General features: G+C 41.6%; 1 protein-coding gene across 1 annotated transcript in view; it reads right to left on the bottom strand.

Annotated features, from left to right (window-relative positions):
• The window catches only part of CCDC88C (coiled-coil and HOOK domain protein 88C), a 228,463-nt gene that overhangs the window by 99,334 nt on the left and 111,246 nt on the right, over positions 1-17,883 (bottom strand). The window contains 6 exon segments of the mRNA XM_021000217.2: positions 6,212-6,370; positions 7,041-7,122; positions 8,165-8,349; positions 9,372-9,512; positions 11,032-11,115; positions 12,588-12,646. Coding sequence (XP_020855876.1) covers positions 6,212-6,370; positions 7,041-7,122; positions 8,165-8,349; positions 9,372-9,512; positions 11,032-11,115; positions 12,588-12,646 — 710 coding nt within the window.

Genomic DNA, 17,883 nt, shown 5'->3' with positions numbered 1-17,883 from the left:
TTTCAGATTTATAAGATAAATTGATATTAGTGAAGAAGAACCTTCAGGAAAACATCTAATATACAGCTAGCCCCTCCTTTCCTGCAGGTAATGTTATCATCTCTCCCATTTTATAGATGAGGCAGTGAAGGCCTGGAAAGGATCACACAGCTGCTAAGTGTCAGAGGGGATGAGAAGCTTCTGCCTCTAGCACAGTGCCCCTTTCAAAATATATCCCATTAGTAAATGTAAAACATAATTAGGGCACTGAATTTTCACTATGCCCTCAAGCAGTTCAAATCCAAATGCAATGGTTTTAAATTATCTATGTCCTTAGTCATCATGCCCATTAGCAGAAATGGCTTACTATGCGTGTATGTATTTAGAAATGCCATTTGTGTTATGTGAGTACATACACATATGTACATACACATGCAAGCACATTATATACATATATATGTGTGTACATGTATAAACACAGAAGAAGGAAATGATAATTTAACTTTTATCCAATTAACACAGCCAACTGTGTATAGTTGGGGTTTTTAAAAGAAAAAGGCAATGTTGTTTTTCCATTCCTTTGAACACATGCCAGGATTTCATCTAAATCCCATCGGTATTTCCTGAAGGAACAATCCTACGGCTGGTATGTCCTTGCTGGGGGCGGTTGCTTCAATGTGTCACCCAGGTTTGCACAGCAGTCTAGATTTCAAGTTATACATGACATTTCCCAGAGAAGGCTACCAGGCACAATTTCACCCAGTGGGACAAAATATCTCATAGCAGCCGTTTAAATCTGACATGACAAGGAATTCTATTCTGATAAGACTACTTCTGCTACCTTTCAAGGAGTGTGCTCAGGTCATATGCTTAATATTATTGCCATATGACTTTCATAGCCCCTCTCTACCATCATCCTCTGGGGGTGGGTAGGGTAGTAACAGTGAGAATGCATTTTTTTTAAGATAAAGTGCTAATTGATTGCTTGTCGCTTGTAGAAAATGTGTCCTGTTGGGCCATTACGCTTTGGTCAGTCCCTGTGAGCTATGTGACAATAAGCCCTGACCTCCCTCTGTGCAGAAGGGTGCAGAACACCCAGCCGTGCTGGCCAGGAATCCGTCTGGAGCATACCAGGCTGCTGAGACCAGCACCTCTCTGCTGTCAGACTCAAAGACACACATATCAAGGGTGGTATGACTTCCCATTCTGCTATAGCCAGTCTTCCCCTCTATGAATGGGACAATGTTTTTCAGTCTTGTCCAATTCATGACACACTCGAGGTCTGTTTAGAATATTCCCCTGCTTTTCTGCAGGCTCCATTTGCAAAAGTCTCCTCCCTCCCTCCCAAAGGAGAGAGCCACAGAACCTAAGAGCTAAAAGGGAACAAAGGAAGAGTCTAATTCAACCTATCCCTGAAGAGTCTCACTACAATCCTCCCAACAAGGTGCCACTAAGCATTTATCTGAAGCCCTCCAATGACGGGGAAGCCACCAACTCCTGCACCAGGCAGCCCACTGCCTTCAGGCTGTGATGAAGTTTCATCCTACATCAAACCTAAATCTGCTCTACTTCTACTTCGGTCCATTGTTTGTAGTTCTACCTTCTTAAACCAAGTAGAAAAAGTCTACTCTCTCTTCCACATGATGGCCCTTCAAATATTTTAAAACAGCTCTCAGATTATCCCTAAATCTATTCTTCTCTAAGATAAACTCTCTCTCTAGTTCCTCTGATAATCTGCTAGTCTTGTCACTATCCTGGTTGCTTTCCTCTAAACTTGCTCCAGCAAGTCTTTCTTAAAACAATCAAATTTTGTTCAATGAACTGATAGATTTGGATGTTATTTTCTTTTTTCCTTTTTTTTTTTGTTTGTTGAGGCGATTAGAGTTAAGTGACTTGCCCTGGGTCACACAGCTAGTAAGTGTCTGAGAACACATTTGAACTCAGGTCCTAGTTGCTCTATCCACTGTACCACCTAGCTGCCCCTGGATGTTATTTTCTCTTCTTCCTCTAAAAAAAAAAAAATCTCTGTTTTATGAGTTGGCTGAAAGGGAGAAATACAGAATAGAGGAAGTGTAGGTGATCAAGAAACAAAAGATACCCCATACTTTTTTAAAATGGTACTTGCTTCCTTCTTTGAAGAAGCAGGAAACTATGAAATATTGCACATATTCAGAGTTTTTTATAGGTTGGTTAGTTTTGCTGAACTTTTTTCTCCTTTTTTATTCTTTATTATAAGGTATGGCTTTCTGGGAAGGGGTGTAGGAAGTTATATATTGGGAAAGGTAGGTAATATTAAAAAAAAAGATAAAAATTTATTTTTAAAAAATAGCACTAAGAACCAAACAAAGTATATATCAGGTACGGCCTGATCAAGGTGTAGAATATCAGAACTATTATTACCTCTTGTTTTCTGGGCATTCTGACTCTCTAAATTCAGAGGGAGACAGCCTTTGTGTTGGGTTGTTGGTTTTTGGCTACCATCTCACACTATTAATTCACATTGAACTTTTTGCTACAGTGAAATAATCAGACTTTTTTTTCACCAAAAGATCCGTCATCTAGTCACACATCTAACATTATATATTAGTGGAAGTGGTTTTTTGAACCCAAGTGTAGATCTGCACATTTATTCCTATTAAAGTTTTATGTTTTTTGATTTGGACCATCACATCCTTTGGTGTTCCTGTATCTTTTTGGAACCATACCAAGAGTTTTTAACTTTGGGTCCATGAATTTGATTTTTAAAAAATTTTTGGGAAGTATTTCAACATATTGGGCTTCTCTGGTGATCTTACGCATTTTATATGAATTTAAAAGCAATATTTTAAGTGATCTGTAGTTTTTACTAGACTGCTAAAAGGTTCATGACACAAAAAAAGTTAAGAATCCCTCGAGGTTAGGTCACCCGACATAAAAATTGTTGATCAGCTCAGGGCCAAGGACAGATACGTGAGATAATATCTGAACTCCAATCGCCTTATCTATAAAACAAGGATAATATTTATAGTATTTCACATGACTGTTAAGGGAAAATATTTTGTAAACCTTAAAATATTATATTAAGCTAATTAAGTTCAAGTTGACTTCTTTTGAGTAGCGATTAACAAGGCAGATAATAACTTGAAAAATATGGACGTCAGTGATGACTATTTGGGTATGATCATTCATGCAGTTCCAAATCCCCATAACTGTATTATCTTGTAGCCCCAGGGGGCTTAATCATTTTTGTTTCACAAACACCTTTGTTTTTGTTCAGTCATGTTTGACTCTTCGTGACCCTGTGGACCATAGCACACCTGGTCCTTCCATCCTCCACTATCTCTCAAAGTCTGTCCAACCTTATGTTCATTGCTTCCATGATACTATCTATCCATCTCATCTTCTGCTGTCCCCTTCCTTTGCCTTTCATCTTTTTTCGTTGTTGTTTTTTTAGGCAATTGGGGTTAAGTGACTTGCCCAGGGTCAAACAGATAGTAAGTGTCAAGTGTTTGGTCCAAGGCCTGATTTGAACTCAGGTCCTCCTAACTTCAGGGCCAGTGCTATATCCACTGCGACACCTAGCTGCCCCTGCCTTTAATCTTTCCCAACACTGGTTTTTTTCCAATGAATCCTGTATTCTCATTATGTGGCCAACGTATTTAAGCTTTAGCCTCAGTATCTGACCTTCCAGTGAATGGCCTGAATTGATTTCTTTAAGTATTGACTGATTTAACTCCTGGCTATCTGAGAGACTCTCAAAAGTCTTCTCCAACACCAGATTTAAAAGCATCAATTCTGCAATGCTCAGCTTTCCTTATAGTTCATCTCTCAGCCACACACTGCTACTGGAAAAACCATAGCTTTGACTATACTGACCTTTGTCAGCAAGGTGATGTCTCTGCTTTTTAGTATGCTGTCCAGATTTGCCATAGCTTTCCTCCAAAGACCCCTTCAGCAGTCTGGTAAAGCCTATGGACCCCTTCTTATAACGTTTTAAAATGCAGAAAGTACACACAGGATTACAAAGGAAACCAATTCTACTAAAATACACAGTTACCCAAATATTTTTTGAAGCTCTCTGACCCCATGTAAAGAATCCCTGATCTAGACCAATTACTCCATCTTATGCAGAGATTTAGCATTAAAGTCTTTTTCAAGTGCTTTGTTGAAATCTAAGTATGCTATATGCTTACTATATTCTGTGTTCAAGCCAGACTAACTATCCTGCCAAAAACAGGAACGGCATTTAAGTCTAGGATGACCAGTTTTTGACAAAGTCATGTTGTCTTTCAAAAATGACTCTTTCCCTTTCAAAGTGCCCACAAACCGTTCCTTCGATGTGTTCTATTTATTGTTGGCAAAATTCCAGAAGTCAGACTCCCTGGTTTACAGCTTATAGATTCCACTTTTTCCTCCTCCCCTCTTACCCCCCACCCCAAACTGGCAGAGTAATAGCCCTATTCCATTAGCCTTTATGACATCTCTCCCATTTTCCAAGATCTTTCAAAGATCACTGACTGAGGCCCAGCAGGGCCAGCTGCCAGCTATTTCGGTACCCTAGAAGGTTAATAATCTAGGTCTGTTGACTTGAACTCACTGAGGACAACCAAATACTGTTTGACCATCTCCTTCATTTATTTTGTGTTTCCATTTCCTGCTAACTTTTTTTTACCCCAATTCTTCTGGTCCAAAGATTAAGATCTTGGAAGAGAAAACAGAAGCAAATTAAGTTGAAGCTTTCAGCCTTCTCACGTGTGTCTGTTCTATTATTATCCTATTCTCAGTGGTCCTATTATCCCTTCTTCCATCCATCTCTTGTCTCTAACAAAGATTTTAAAATCATAAAAAAGAAATAAGCTTTTTGTTGGTCTTAACATTTTTTCCAAATTCATGTCATTCTGGGATTTAGAACACCTGACAATTCCTCCAAGACTATTCTGCTCTTTTCTATTTCTATTAATCCTCAATTATTTATCCTTGGTTCCATCTTCTATCTTTTAAAAATCTGTCAGTGAGGCAGTGTGGCAAAATGGAGAGAAAGCCAGTTTCAAAGTCAGGAAGACCTGGGTTCCAGTTTTGCATACTGACACGTACTGGCTGTGGAAGCCCAGAAAAATCATTTCATTTCTCAGTGCTCTAGGCACTGAGACAATACCTTGAAGAAAAGGGGCTGACCTGAATTGGCGAAGGGAATTTCCTCACCTGGAAATCTTCAGTACTGATGAAAACACAGGTCCTATTCCTATCCCCAGTGAGTTATTTCTATATCCATATCAGTCTCTTTAAGAAGCTCAACTTATTCCTCATCAGAATAATTTCTTCTTGGGGATTCAGAATCTCATTTCTAAGAGCTTTCCATCTAATTCCTCTCATTTCTGTTGCCCTAAGGGAATCTGATAAATTAATACATGCTAAGCTGTTTATTAAAACTCAACCTCACTATCTCCCCAGGGATATTTGCATTTTAAACTGTAACCATGTTATAATTCAAGCTCTAATGATAGGATTTCAGAGACCATTAGTAGGGCATGAGGGAGATATTTGGGGATGGTGGTATTTTCTCCCCAAAAGTCACCATGCATGTTACTACAATGTACAGAGCAGAAAACACTGGATTTTAAGTCAGAATACAAGAGCTGGTGGCTTGATCTGATTGCTAGCTTTATTTCCTTGGACCTACCTGAGTCTAAGTGGACTCTTCTGTAAAACAGCAATTAAAAAAATTACCTACAACCAAGACTGCTGTGAAGAAAGTGTTTTGTAAAGTTTAAAGTACTATATAAATACTGGTTATTTGAAGTCTAGCCCAAATAAGGAAACTGAAATCTAGGAAAGAAAATAGAACCTGGATCCTTAATTGGGTAGGTGCCATGTGTATGGATCCAAAAACTGAAGTAATGATGGTTAGATTTATAGCTAGAAGAGAAGCCATCCATTCCAACCATGTTTATTTTGAACATGAGGAAACCGAAGCAAAGAGAGGTTAATATTCAAATCAGGATTTGAACCTAGGTTCTCTTGACTTCCAGTCCAGGGCCCTATGAATAGGAGAATGGGGGGGGGGGGGCACTTTGTGGAGGTCTGCACTGGCTTAAAAGTAGAGAAACAGAATCTATATGAACCTTCATAGGTTCTTCAAAGGAGAACACAGACATCCATCCAAATATGCTTCTGAGGAACAACCAGGGGTCACAACCCTGACCCCAGAAAAAGAAACTCCCCAAGACAACTGCTTCTTAGTAATAAGCCTCACCTCCATACGGGCTTTATAGAAATCCACATCATGCAGTTTTTCCTTGCACCTGACCAATTCCATTTCAAGCCTCTCCACTCTGTTGGCCCGCTCTCTCAAAGAATCCAGTTCATCTCTGTAGGCTCGTGCAGACCGGGCATCAGCACCAAGGTGGATATTCTGGATAGACGGACAATGAAAGAAGAAAACCAGGCGCCATGTTATCTTCAGATGTCAAGGCATGTTAACAAGAGCAGGGGAGCCAGGGAGAGAAGGATCTATTGCTTGAAAATGGAAACATGGGGAATTAAGGGTATCCAGGAATTGCAGGAAAAGGAAAATGCTGGTGTCTGAAGAAAATGTCTACCAACCACTACCAAGTAGGTGGCTGGGCACATGCACAACAATGCTGCAGAAGATGGCTACTGCTACTATAGTTCTTAATATTCTCAGCTTTACCCTCAGAAAACTCTTAAGAAACTATAATGGAAAATAATTTTACTTTTGCTTTAAAATAAAACAATACCTTCTGATGAAGTACTCCTTAACTACGTGGTTGGGCTGGGCACATACTGAGCGCTGCTGTGGGAGATGGCTATTGCCTCTGTAATTCTTAATGTTCTCAACTTTATCCTCAGACTACTCTTAAGAGGATATACTGGGAAATAAATGTGCTTCTGCTTTAAAAGACAAAACCAAAAGAATTCCCAATAAGAATGCCTTAACCTCTTGGCTTTTATTGTTAACCTTCCCAATCCCACACCTCTAACTCTTAATCCCGAAACATGGCATTCTGTACACAGTAGGTGCTTAATAAATGTTTGCCAGATGGAAGCCTGTCCCTCCTTACCTCCTGCTTGATTTTCTGCAGTTCCAGCACCAGCTGATCAATTTCATGCCGAGCATCGACTAGCTGCTCTGATTTCTCCTCCCTGAAGTAAGGTGAGAGAGCTCAGAGAGGTAACAATAACAACCACACAAAGGCTGTAACGGGGTCAGAGAAGGAATGGGAGGGGGAAAGGAAATTGAGTCCTTGGGGAAAAGCCACACATGCAAATGGAGTTTGCAGAAATGAGTCTGCCTTATGAATTTCTTCTGTTTTCTCCTGGCCTTTCCCTAAGCTCATATCCACCAGGCAGGACAGATCCCCTGCCAAGGTACTACCTGTACCAGACAAAGAAATCATCTTCACAAATGACTCGTATGACAAAGGTCTGATCACACGGATCTGAGCTCCTGCTTCAAGCCCCATCTCCTCCAGCCCTCTTCCCCTAACCCAAGAAGTCTTGGGGACTACCTCTGAGGGTGGAGGAGCAAACAGCAACCCCAAGATAAAGGAGAGACAGAAAGACCACCTTGAAAACCAGCCAATGACAGGGAAGACAAAGTAGTCAAAGGGAGGTGGGGCGCTTTTAGAATAACAATATCTAAGTCTGCCTGTCTTCAACTGAGAAAATACAAAGTGTCCCAAAAGTCATAAAGCCATTTTGAATTTGAATCTTAATAAAAACCAACTGTTTGTTAAACAGGATGTCCCAGAAGTTTTCTGACAGTCTTCAGTTTAAGGTTTAAAACTGCCCTAAGACTTGTGGGACACCTTGCATAACAAGGTAATATTTAATTCAGCCCCTAATTTGTTAGAAGGGTTGGGAGGAGGAGGAAGGGATAAAAGATATTTTTGAAAAACAACACAGTTTCACATGACTGCACGTGCATAATCCATATCAAATTGCTTTCCTTCTCAATGGGGAAGGGAGAGAATCTGGAATTCTTAAAATTTTTTAAAAACAAATGTTAGAAATTGTTTTAATGTGTAATTTGGGGGGAAATAAAATGTTACATTTTTTAAAAAAGTAACACAGTAAATATAGTAAGAACCGTATCGAATGAAATTCACCCATCCCATAACTAAATGACAATTTAAAATGCAACTTTGGGCTCTTTGATGAGGGGACAAGTTTCCTGATGACTCACAATTCCTGCCGGATCCTCCGTAGCCTGGCCTTGGTGTCGGCGAGCTCTACGGCCAGATGCTGCTTGTCCTCACTGGAGAGGCTACTGGTTGGGCTGGGGGTGGAGTCAGTGCTGGACAGTTTCAAGGGGCTGGCTGGCTGCTGAGACTGCAGATAATCTCTTTCTTGGGTAAGATCCACTATTAACTTCAGTTAGTAGGGAAAAGAGAGAGAAGAGAAGAAAGATGAGCGTGGTATTATCCATTTAGAACTAGAAAGGGCCCTTAAAGGCATACACGTCATGTTATAGATGAGCAAACTGAGTAAGAGTTAAATGACTTGCCCAGGGCCATACGATGATGGTTCCCTCCAAACCACTTATGCTGTATTCCCTTCATACAATTTCATGTATCATAGTATTGTAGATTTAGAGCTGGAAGGTACCTTAAAGGTCAATGAGCACAGCCTCTAGTTTTACAGGCAAGGAAACAGTTTCAGAGAGGTTAAATCATTTGTCAATGGTCACATAGCTTGTGAGTATGAGGTAGAATTTGAACTCTGGTCTTTCTGACTCCAAATCCATTGCATTATACCTGCAGAGATTGACTAGATATTCTCTTGGGGCCCTCCACTTCTTAAAGTCTACAGTTCTAGATATGGAGCAGACAGTGAGTTGAGAAAAGGAAGAGGGCATATTAAATTAGATGAGTCTTAACAGGCTGAAGAGGAATATCAGAAAAAGAAAATAAAAAACGTCTCAGGAAAAGGCAGCAGAAGGGCAGCTAGGTGGTACAGTGGTTAGAACCCTGGCCATGGAGTCAGGAGGACCCGAGTTCAAATCCAGTTTCAGAACGTGACACTTACTAGGTGTGTGACCCTGGGCAAGTCACTTAACCCCGACTGTCAGAAAGGAAAGAGAGAAAGAGAGAGAGAGAGAAAGAAAGAGAGAAAGAAAGAAAGAGAGAAAGAAAGAGAGAAAGAAAGAAAGAAAGAAAGAAAGAAAGAAAGAAAGAAAGAAAGAAAGAAAGAAAGAAAGAAAGAAAGAAAGGAAGGAAGAAAGGAAGAAAGAAAGAAAGAAAGAGAGAGAAAGAAAAAGAAAGGAAAGCAGAGATACCAATGCCCTGGCAAAGACTGCTATCATCACCAGCCCCCTGTAGCCTTTCTGCACAATCCTTCCCCATCCTCTGCCAGGCCACTCTTTCTAGTACTGGAGGACCTCTCAGACATACTTCTGTGCATTCGTCTCTCTCATCAATGAGCCGTTTGAGGTGAAACACCATGTTTCTTGAGAGAGATTCCAGCTCCTCTGGTGCCATGTCTGGCAACTCCAACCACTGCAGGTCAAACACGTTTTCTTGGTTCTGGGTCACCTGCAAATAATAACAGACACTGCTAATGGGGGTGGAATGGGGGTTCTTAGAAAAGGAGGGAGGAGGAAAGAACAGAGCTCAAGTTAATTATGAGCAGGAAATTGGTAATGGTAAATGGATCAGAACAAATGTAAGATGTGGGCTTTAAATTTCTGCTGAACACCTGTCTCGTTTGGAAGGCAGGTGAATTATTAATCCCATCACTGAGGCAATTTGCTAAATGGAGTCAGAAACAGGGAGCACTTCAAAAATTACCTTAAACTAAGCCTTAATGAACAAAGTCATACTTGTCCCGAAAATACCGGGATGCACTCCTCTATTGAGTAGTCCTAACTCCAGAAACTAATGCCAAAAGAGAGATTTTCACTGAAGTCAGTTAAGAGTCTAAAACTGAAAATCAATTTAATGACACTGAGCAGATTCCCTTTCTCAATTATCCTGCCCCTAATCACAATACCCGCCCCTCTCCAATACTCTCCAGTCTACCAGGTTTTATATTTATTACCAACCACCTAATTAGTAGGATTCTAATTCATTGTCTACAACACTCCTTACAGGTATCCAGCATAGCCCTGCTCAAAGACCTTAAGCTGGTTATAATGATGATTACTATTAGCTGTAGTGGTAACAGCATCAGGAATAGTGTTATCTTCCTTGATCAAGATAGGGGGAAAGTAGGTGAGTGCCCAAAGGACTACCAATTATTGTCTCAAGAGTATGACAGCTACAGGAAAATGGTTGACTCACCAAGACAAGCCTGTGGGCACATGCATTTGAACACACACACACACACACACACACACACACACACACACACACTCTCTCTCTTTCTCTCTCTCAGAGAGAGCTGCAAAGTCCCACCAGGATTACCCAAGCTTACTCCCGTTGCACTGGGATCAGGGTAGGGGGTGGGGAACAGCACTCCTAGAAATTTCTGATTTCACCCTTTAAAATGACAGCAAGTCAGTGTCTTTTCTCCTCACTACTGACAGTAGCAGAGTCTTTTTCTTTAAAAAGAAATGAATATTTGAAAGCAGGGTGACATTTGCCAGAGTACATTTTAGAAGTATGTAAATCAATTCTGAGCCTAAACCAACTGACAACATCACTCTTAAAAATAGTCTGAGCCCATATTAGGTAATAAGTAGGAAACAAAAGGAGGTTTAATTGAGGGCTCAAAAAAAAAGGAGAGAGAGGGAGAGGGAGAGAGAGAGAGAGAGAGAGAGAGAGAGAGAGAGAGAGAGAGAGAGAGAGAGAGAGAGAGAGAGAGAGAGAGAGAGAGAGAGAACACACATACATATTTTAAATGGCTCATGACCATATTTCCAAATGTAATTATTTTGTCTGTGCTGGTTGAAATTCCAAACTGGTAAAAATCATTACCAATGGTGTTGACCTTGAGTTAACCCGGTATCGAGAGCTCAAACCTCATAATCATCACTGGCGCAGTACCCCACAGCCAAGTACCCGTAAAGACACTGCCCACCCCACAAACGCTAAGAAGGAAGAACAAACCCACCTCCTGGATGTGTGCCACAATCCCAGCCTGGGTTTCGATGTCCAGCTGTTTGATTTTTTCAATGAACTCCTCTTTCCTTTCACACTGCAAAGGGATGACAATGTTAATGGAAGTTGCTTTCTTGGTCAACAAGAGGCTCCATTTTTTAACTAAGAGACTCCCTCAGGTACGTAAATGAATTTAAAAACAAAAGGAAACTTCCTTCTTGCCAAATCTGGCTACTTCTCTTAATGCCCAAGAAGTCCTCCCCATGGTGCTCTGGTTAACACTTCCGCTCACGTTTCCGCACAGGGATCATATGGTCAATTAGCCTCAGCGCCTGATTCCTTGGGGTGACGTGCCCCGTGCTGAAGGAAGGCAATGATGCCTACAGTCCAGAGACTCTAATAAAAAGCGCTGCAAATAACCAGAAGCAGTGGTGGCATTTTCCCCACAGCACTGACTATTCTATGATCAGGCCAGTCAGTTCCCAGTGCCAGAGAATCCTCTTTTGGCTGCCACACAAGCAGCCCATGATGGAACCAAATCGAATACCTAGTCATTTGGTGTATTTGAAGTTGTATTCCCCTAAGAGTCAGCAGACGTGGGCACTTAGGGGATACGATGGAGAGACTGCTGTTCAGACCTGAGTCTGAATCCTACCAAAGACACTGAGTAGCTGTGTGACTCCAAGCAAGCCTCTCAACCTCAGTCTGCCTAAGTTCTCTCATCTGTAAAATGGAGTAATCACATCACCCAACTCTCGGGTTGTTGTAAGGGTCAATGAGATAAATTATATAAATCTGACTACAGCCAGCCTCTTAACCTCTGAGGGCTACAGGCATCTAAGATTTTAAGTCAGGGGCAGCTAGGTGGCAGAGTGGATACAGCACCAGCCCTGAAATCAGGAGGACCTGAGTTCAAATCTGGCCTCAGACCAAACACTTAACACTTACTAGCTGTGTGTCCCTGGACAAGTCCCTTAACTTCTCTGTAACCCAAGCAACTCTTTAAGACTAAAAATCTCAGAACACGTACAGACCAGCAGGGGTTTCTCACCAAGAGTTCTTTGTACCAATGAAATCACAGATCCAGGCAAAAGCAACATGTAGCAACTGATCAGAGAACCATCCAATCTCTACTCAAGGGCACAGAACAAATGCTCCCTTTACCTGGCTTACCTACACAAAGTGTAATTTATTATAGGAGCTGCATGTTCCTAGAGGAGCAGCATGGTACTGGGGTTAAAATGGTGGACACCGAGTCAGGAAGAATTAGGTTCAAATACTACCTCTGATACTAACTCTCTAAGACTATATAAATTAGAGACAGCTGCAATGTTCATAAGTGAAGGGAGTTTCCAGGCGGATAAAAATCACAGGTCATTTATGTATCAGGCACATCTGTTAGGCCAATTAATGACACCATTAAGTTCTTATTTATTCTAGAACAGTTGGCTTTGATCCATCATTGGGCTGTACCATCAACCAACTAAAACACCATGTATCAAACAACAATCTCGTCCCCCATGCAGCCCTAATGCCCCAACCCCCAGACCTCCAACTCCATGCACCAACCTGAACAGCACAGCCCAGCACCAGTAAGAGGACCTTCTTAATTTCATCCATACTTTTACCTAAAACAAAAGAAGAGTCACATAGGAAATTTAACTCATGTATACATGCACTACCCCACCAACCACTAACCATTTATTTATGGGCAAGTCCAGTGGTGGCCTGTATTTGATGGCACTCTTTGAAGTTATAATTAAATAAAATCTGCTAACTGGTTCCAGTCCTAGTCTTTGCAATTAGCTAGCTAAAAGTGACTCCTACCCTCCTCAGATTTCTCACAGCACTTCTCTTCCTGGACTTCTTCCCACATTCTACCTAGATAATAGTTATTTACATACATTTCTGATCCACCCTAGTAGAACACAGGCTCTTTGAAAACAGGGGCAGTGGTGTATGAAAAGAATGCTGAATTTAAAGTTAGAGGACCTGAGTTCAATTCTCAGATAGGCTTATCATTACCTTGGAAAAACCATCTAACTTTGCTGGGGGCCTATGAGTTGCCCCATATGCAAAATGAGAGGCAATACAGTCTATGGGAGAAAGGGCCAGCCTTGAAGTCTGGAAGACCTGGGTTCAAGTTTTGTCTCTGACACAAACCAGCTCTGTGTCCTTGAGAAAATCACTTGGCCTCTCAGCGACGTAGGCAATTCTCAAGAACTACAAATCAGAAGGGCAGCTAGGTGGCACAGTGGATGGGGCACCAGCCCTGGAGTCAGAAGGATCCGAGTTCAAATTCTGCCTCAGACACATAATACTTATTAGCTGTGTGACCCTGGGCAAGTCACAACCCCAATTACCTTGCTAAAAAACATAAGGCAAAGAAAATCCCCTACAAATTAGAGATGCATCAATGAGAAGGAAGGTTCCCACTTTGGGATCCTAGGATCACAGAGCTAGAAGGGACCTTAGAAGTTAAGTCCAACTCCCTCACTGTACAAATGAGATTCCTTGAGAGATTACATGACTTGCCCAGAGTCTCAGAACTGTTATAAGTCTGAGGCAGGATTTGAACCCAGGTCTTCCTAACTCCAAATTCAGCTCTATGTCCCCCATGTCATGCTGTCCTTCAACAATAAAATCACAAGTCTGGACCAATAAATGAAGGAATGAATAAAATGATTAGACGGATGGATGGGTAGACAGATACGCAGACAGATTGGATTAGATGGGGATTCAAAGATAAAAATCAACAGTTTCAGCCCTCAAGGAGCTTCCATTCTATTGGAAGAGACCACAAATACATACAAAGGAAAAGAAAATGCAGATTCCCATTGTGAGTCATAAGCAATCACACTGCTGAGAGGAATGTGGAAAGACCATCCCCCACGTTCCACAGCGGAACCGTGTCCCTGGGGAGGTCTGGAGAAGGGGAATCACTTTGGAAATCCAACCTGGAGCACAAACCAGAAGGGCAAGGCCTAAGGGAAACACGTGCCTGCATCATCTGCATCCTGGAGATTAACAAGCAAAGTGACCTAACTCAAGACTTCTTGCAGAAAATGGGAGGTGGCCATCGCAGCCAAACAAGCTGTTTTACACAGCTGCAAACTGTTTACAGCAATCCGTTCTAATACAGGAGGAAACCGTCTAAAGTCACCCACCCATGATGGTAAAGGAGTGGGTGGGGTAGAGGGTCAGTGAAAGAACAATACAGAATAATGGTGCTAAGTGAGACCTCCCTGTCACCCCAACGTTCCCTGTCCTCTTCCATTTCTAGAATTCTGTGCATCTACAAAATTCACCCTTCCGCAGGGGAACACGACTGCTCCTCCTTTCAGAGCTTCTAAATAACTAAGACACAGTGTCACTTGCTCTCACTGAGTGGTGTTACGGCAGGGTGTTCAGTTTGGTTAACACACAGAAGCAGCAAATCTCCTTTACCGACTGAAATCTCCCCATTGCTGACCCCGCTGTCGCGGCTGAGGCTGTTTTAGCTCACAACGGTGCAGTGACTAATCGACTAATGAATCTATGATGCTCACCTGGCATGCCACATCTGTAAAGGTACGGCGGCCAAGAAAACACCAAGGCTAGGTTTCATTTTTATAACTTACACTCTGACTAATGTTCGCTGTTAAAGAGAAAATACTGCTTGGAATACATCAAAGAGACACCACAGTATCTGCTGGCAGCTAGGTGGATTGGACTGAATTTAAGATTTAAGTAAGACTGACTTCTAATCCTGCCTCAGACAAAAGCTGTGTGATCCTAGAAGTTACTTAACCTCTCTTGATCTCAACTTTCTCATCTGTAAAATGGAAACAGAAATAGTGCCTAACCCACAGAATTTAAGGACAGCTAAGTGTCATAGTGGATAAAGTTCTGGGCCTGGAGGCTGGAAGACCTGAGTTCAAATCCAACCTCAGATACTTCCTAGCTGTGTGACCCTGGGCAAGTCACTTAATCCTGTTTGTCTCAGTTTCCTCATCTGTAAAATGAGCTGGAGAAGAAAATGGTAAAGTCCTCCAGTATCTTTGCCGAGAAAATACCAAATGGGATCACTTACTAATCTGTGTAACCCTGGGCAGGTCACTTAACCCTCTTTGCCTCCATTTCTTCATCTGTAAAATGAGTTGGAGAAGGAAATGGTAAACCACTCCAGTATCTTTTCCAAGAAAACCCCAAATGGGTAACAAAGAATCAGGACTGTTGTACCACAAAACTGTTGCAAGGATCAAATAAGATAATAAACACAAAATGCTCTGCAAACATTAAAGCATTATATATAAATGTTAGCTACTGTATTTCCTTCCATGATAAGATATTTTAAATGATAACTGAAAATCCTCTAGATCTCCATTCTTTCATGCCTCTCATATTAAAGTCAACATCTGACTATACTCTGTTGATTTAAATACTGATAATCATTTCCTAAGCATGATTACAGGGTAGTAAGGATGGGTTTTTAAATAGTGAGTCACATCAGCACAGCCTACCAACCACTCTTTCAGAATAACCAAGTTCTCTGGAAATGACCCAATTTGCCTCTCCTAGAATTTCATAGTCAAACCCCTACTCTTAAAGCTATGTATAGTACTTCTAACCCACCTGTGATTTCTGTCCATTTGCCACTGTTAAAAGTCCCCCTCTACACACTCACTGGCCCTGCTCAGATCTGCGCAGACCAGCAGTTCTCAAATTTTATTTTATCTGAGAATCCTTTACACTCTTGAAAATTAATAACAGCTTTTGATTATGTGGGTTACATCTACTGATATTTACCATAATGGAAATGAAAACAGCTTATTATTATTAGGAAATTAATTTTGACCTCAAGGACCACACTTGAACAGCTGCTGGTATGTACTATCAACTCCTTTTAAACTGCCTTCCTCAGAACCCTGCACTGGAGTGATCAATAAGAAATGATTTATTGGTTAACTGACTGGGAGTTAGGGAGGCAATCCATGAGCACACACATTGTGAGGATATCTCAATATCTCCTACAACCAACATCTTCCACTTTATAGAATACTGAACCAATGACAGGACCTCTGGCCACAGATAAACACAACATGGATGGAGACCAGATTAACTCACAATTCAAGGGTTAACAAGGGAAGAAAATTCCAGGCGGGGGAATTTTTCCATGAAAACAGCTTCCATCCCCTACTGTTTTAGTATGTGTGTCCCTAAAGAGCCCCAGATACAGAGTCATCAGAGATCTTGAGTAGGAGGGACCTCAAAAGTCATCTCTTCTAATCACTGACTGAGACTCAGGTAAGGCTACTGCCTTGCATAAGGTCACTCAGGTAGTATGCTTGAGAAGCAGGATCTGAACCCAGCCTTTAAGCTTAGCACATAAATCAGCTTCCCAGGGCAATTTAAAACAGCTGGATTCCACATTTACCATAAACACAAAACCAGAGCAGAAGCATCTCAGAAGGATAACAAAATACGACCCCCTCCTCCAACCTCCACTCTTATCCAAACAAGAGGCAGAATCAACTTCATTTCCTAGCTCCAAACTTAGAAAGAATAAGCACAAATCATGATCAGTTACAAAGATTTCCGTGACAGATCTAGAATCAACTAGGTGAGGAAGGAGGGCAGAGGGAGGTGGGGGGAGGGGAGAATCACTGTTATCTAGAAAATTCAGAGCCCCAACATTAGTATACCAACAAAATAACCTTTAACCAACAACACATCTCCACTCCTCAGACGGATGCCGCATGCAAAGGCAATCCTGTTGGAAGCCATGGTGGGTTCCAGGCTGGCTGCGGTGTGAGCATATTCTCCGTGCTTACAGACGGTCTCTAAGAGGTCTAGCAAACAAAGTTTGGTAACCAGGCAGCAGTACCTGACAGTCAGTTTGGTAAAACTCGGCATGCTGGCCTGTGACTGCCCACACTCTTGTGCTAGGTACCCACTAGAGAGTCTGAGAAAAGCAAAGCCTGTCCAAGGACCCCAAGAGCCTCTCACTTTCAGAAAGAATCAAGAACTCATTTCCCAGCCCCCTAAGTACAAGCACCAAGCAGGATCATTAGTCATGGGGTCAGGTTTCTTTTCTGACAACTCTCATCTCATTAGTATGCTGGAACAGAAACTTCACCCTTTCAGTGATTGCCGGTGCAGTCAGACTGATTTCTACTAGGACAGTCCCTCTCATTTCCCCCAATGCTGACATGGCTTAAGCAAGGGTTAGGGAGGAAAGAAACAGAAAGCCCACTTGACTATACTCAGAGGGATAACATAAGACTGCAGAAGGCTGTTTTCTAACACTTACTCAAATACCATGTTTTTAAAAACTTGTCCTGTTTCCAGCACGGAGGTCAGTAAATCTTGTCTGCTCATCAGAGTGGTGACTAGTTGTGAGCATCAGGGCAGCACATAATAGATGGAAAGATTCTGATGGAGGCCAGAGAGTAAGGTTAGAAAGGCAGGCCAAGGGCAGACACGACAAGAGAAAACAAGCACTGAGTGGATTTAAGATTACAGACCACATTTTCAGAAATTCTATTTCTCTCTAATCCATAAATCTTATAAAATGGTTTGAAATGATGGGCAAGGTCATTTCTTCCCTAGTAGCTGGCACACACTAGGCACTTCATAAATGCCTGTTGACTTATCTCGACCATAAGAAGCTGCTACTGGTCCAAGCTGGATATATTAAGGGTACAAAGAACCTCTGGGTCTTTATACTGGGCAAATAGCTAGCCATTACTTTAATGTAATAAGTGTTCTCAGCTAAATGGACTGAACATAACTATAAATTATTATCAGCACCCAATCTGCCCTACTCTTAGCTGCATAAGAATAATGACCACTGGTTTCTGGTTAGGAAAAGTCACTAAAGGGC

Source organism: Phascolarctos cinereus, unplaced genomic scaffold (genome assembly GCF_003287225.1).
Source record: "Phascolarctos cinereus isolate Bilbo 61053 unplaced genomic scaffold, phaCin_HiC Scaffold_3;HRSCAF=262, whole genome shotgun sequence".
In the NCBI taxonomy this organism is placed as follows: Eukaryota; Metazoa; Chordata; class Mammalia; order Diprotodontia; family Phascolarctidae; genus Phascolarctos; species Phascolarctos cinereus.
This window is presented reverse-complemented; position numbering and strand designations above follow the sequence as displayed.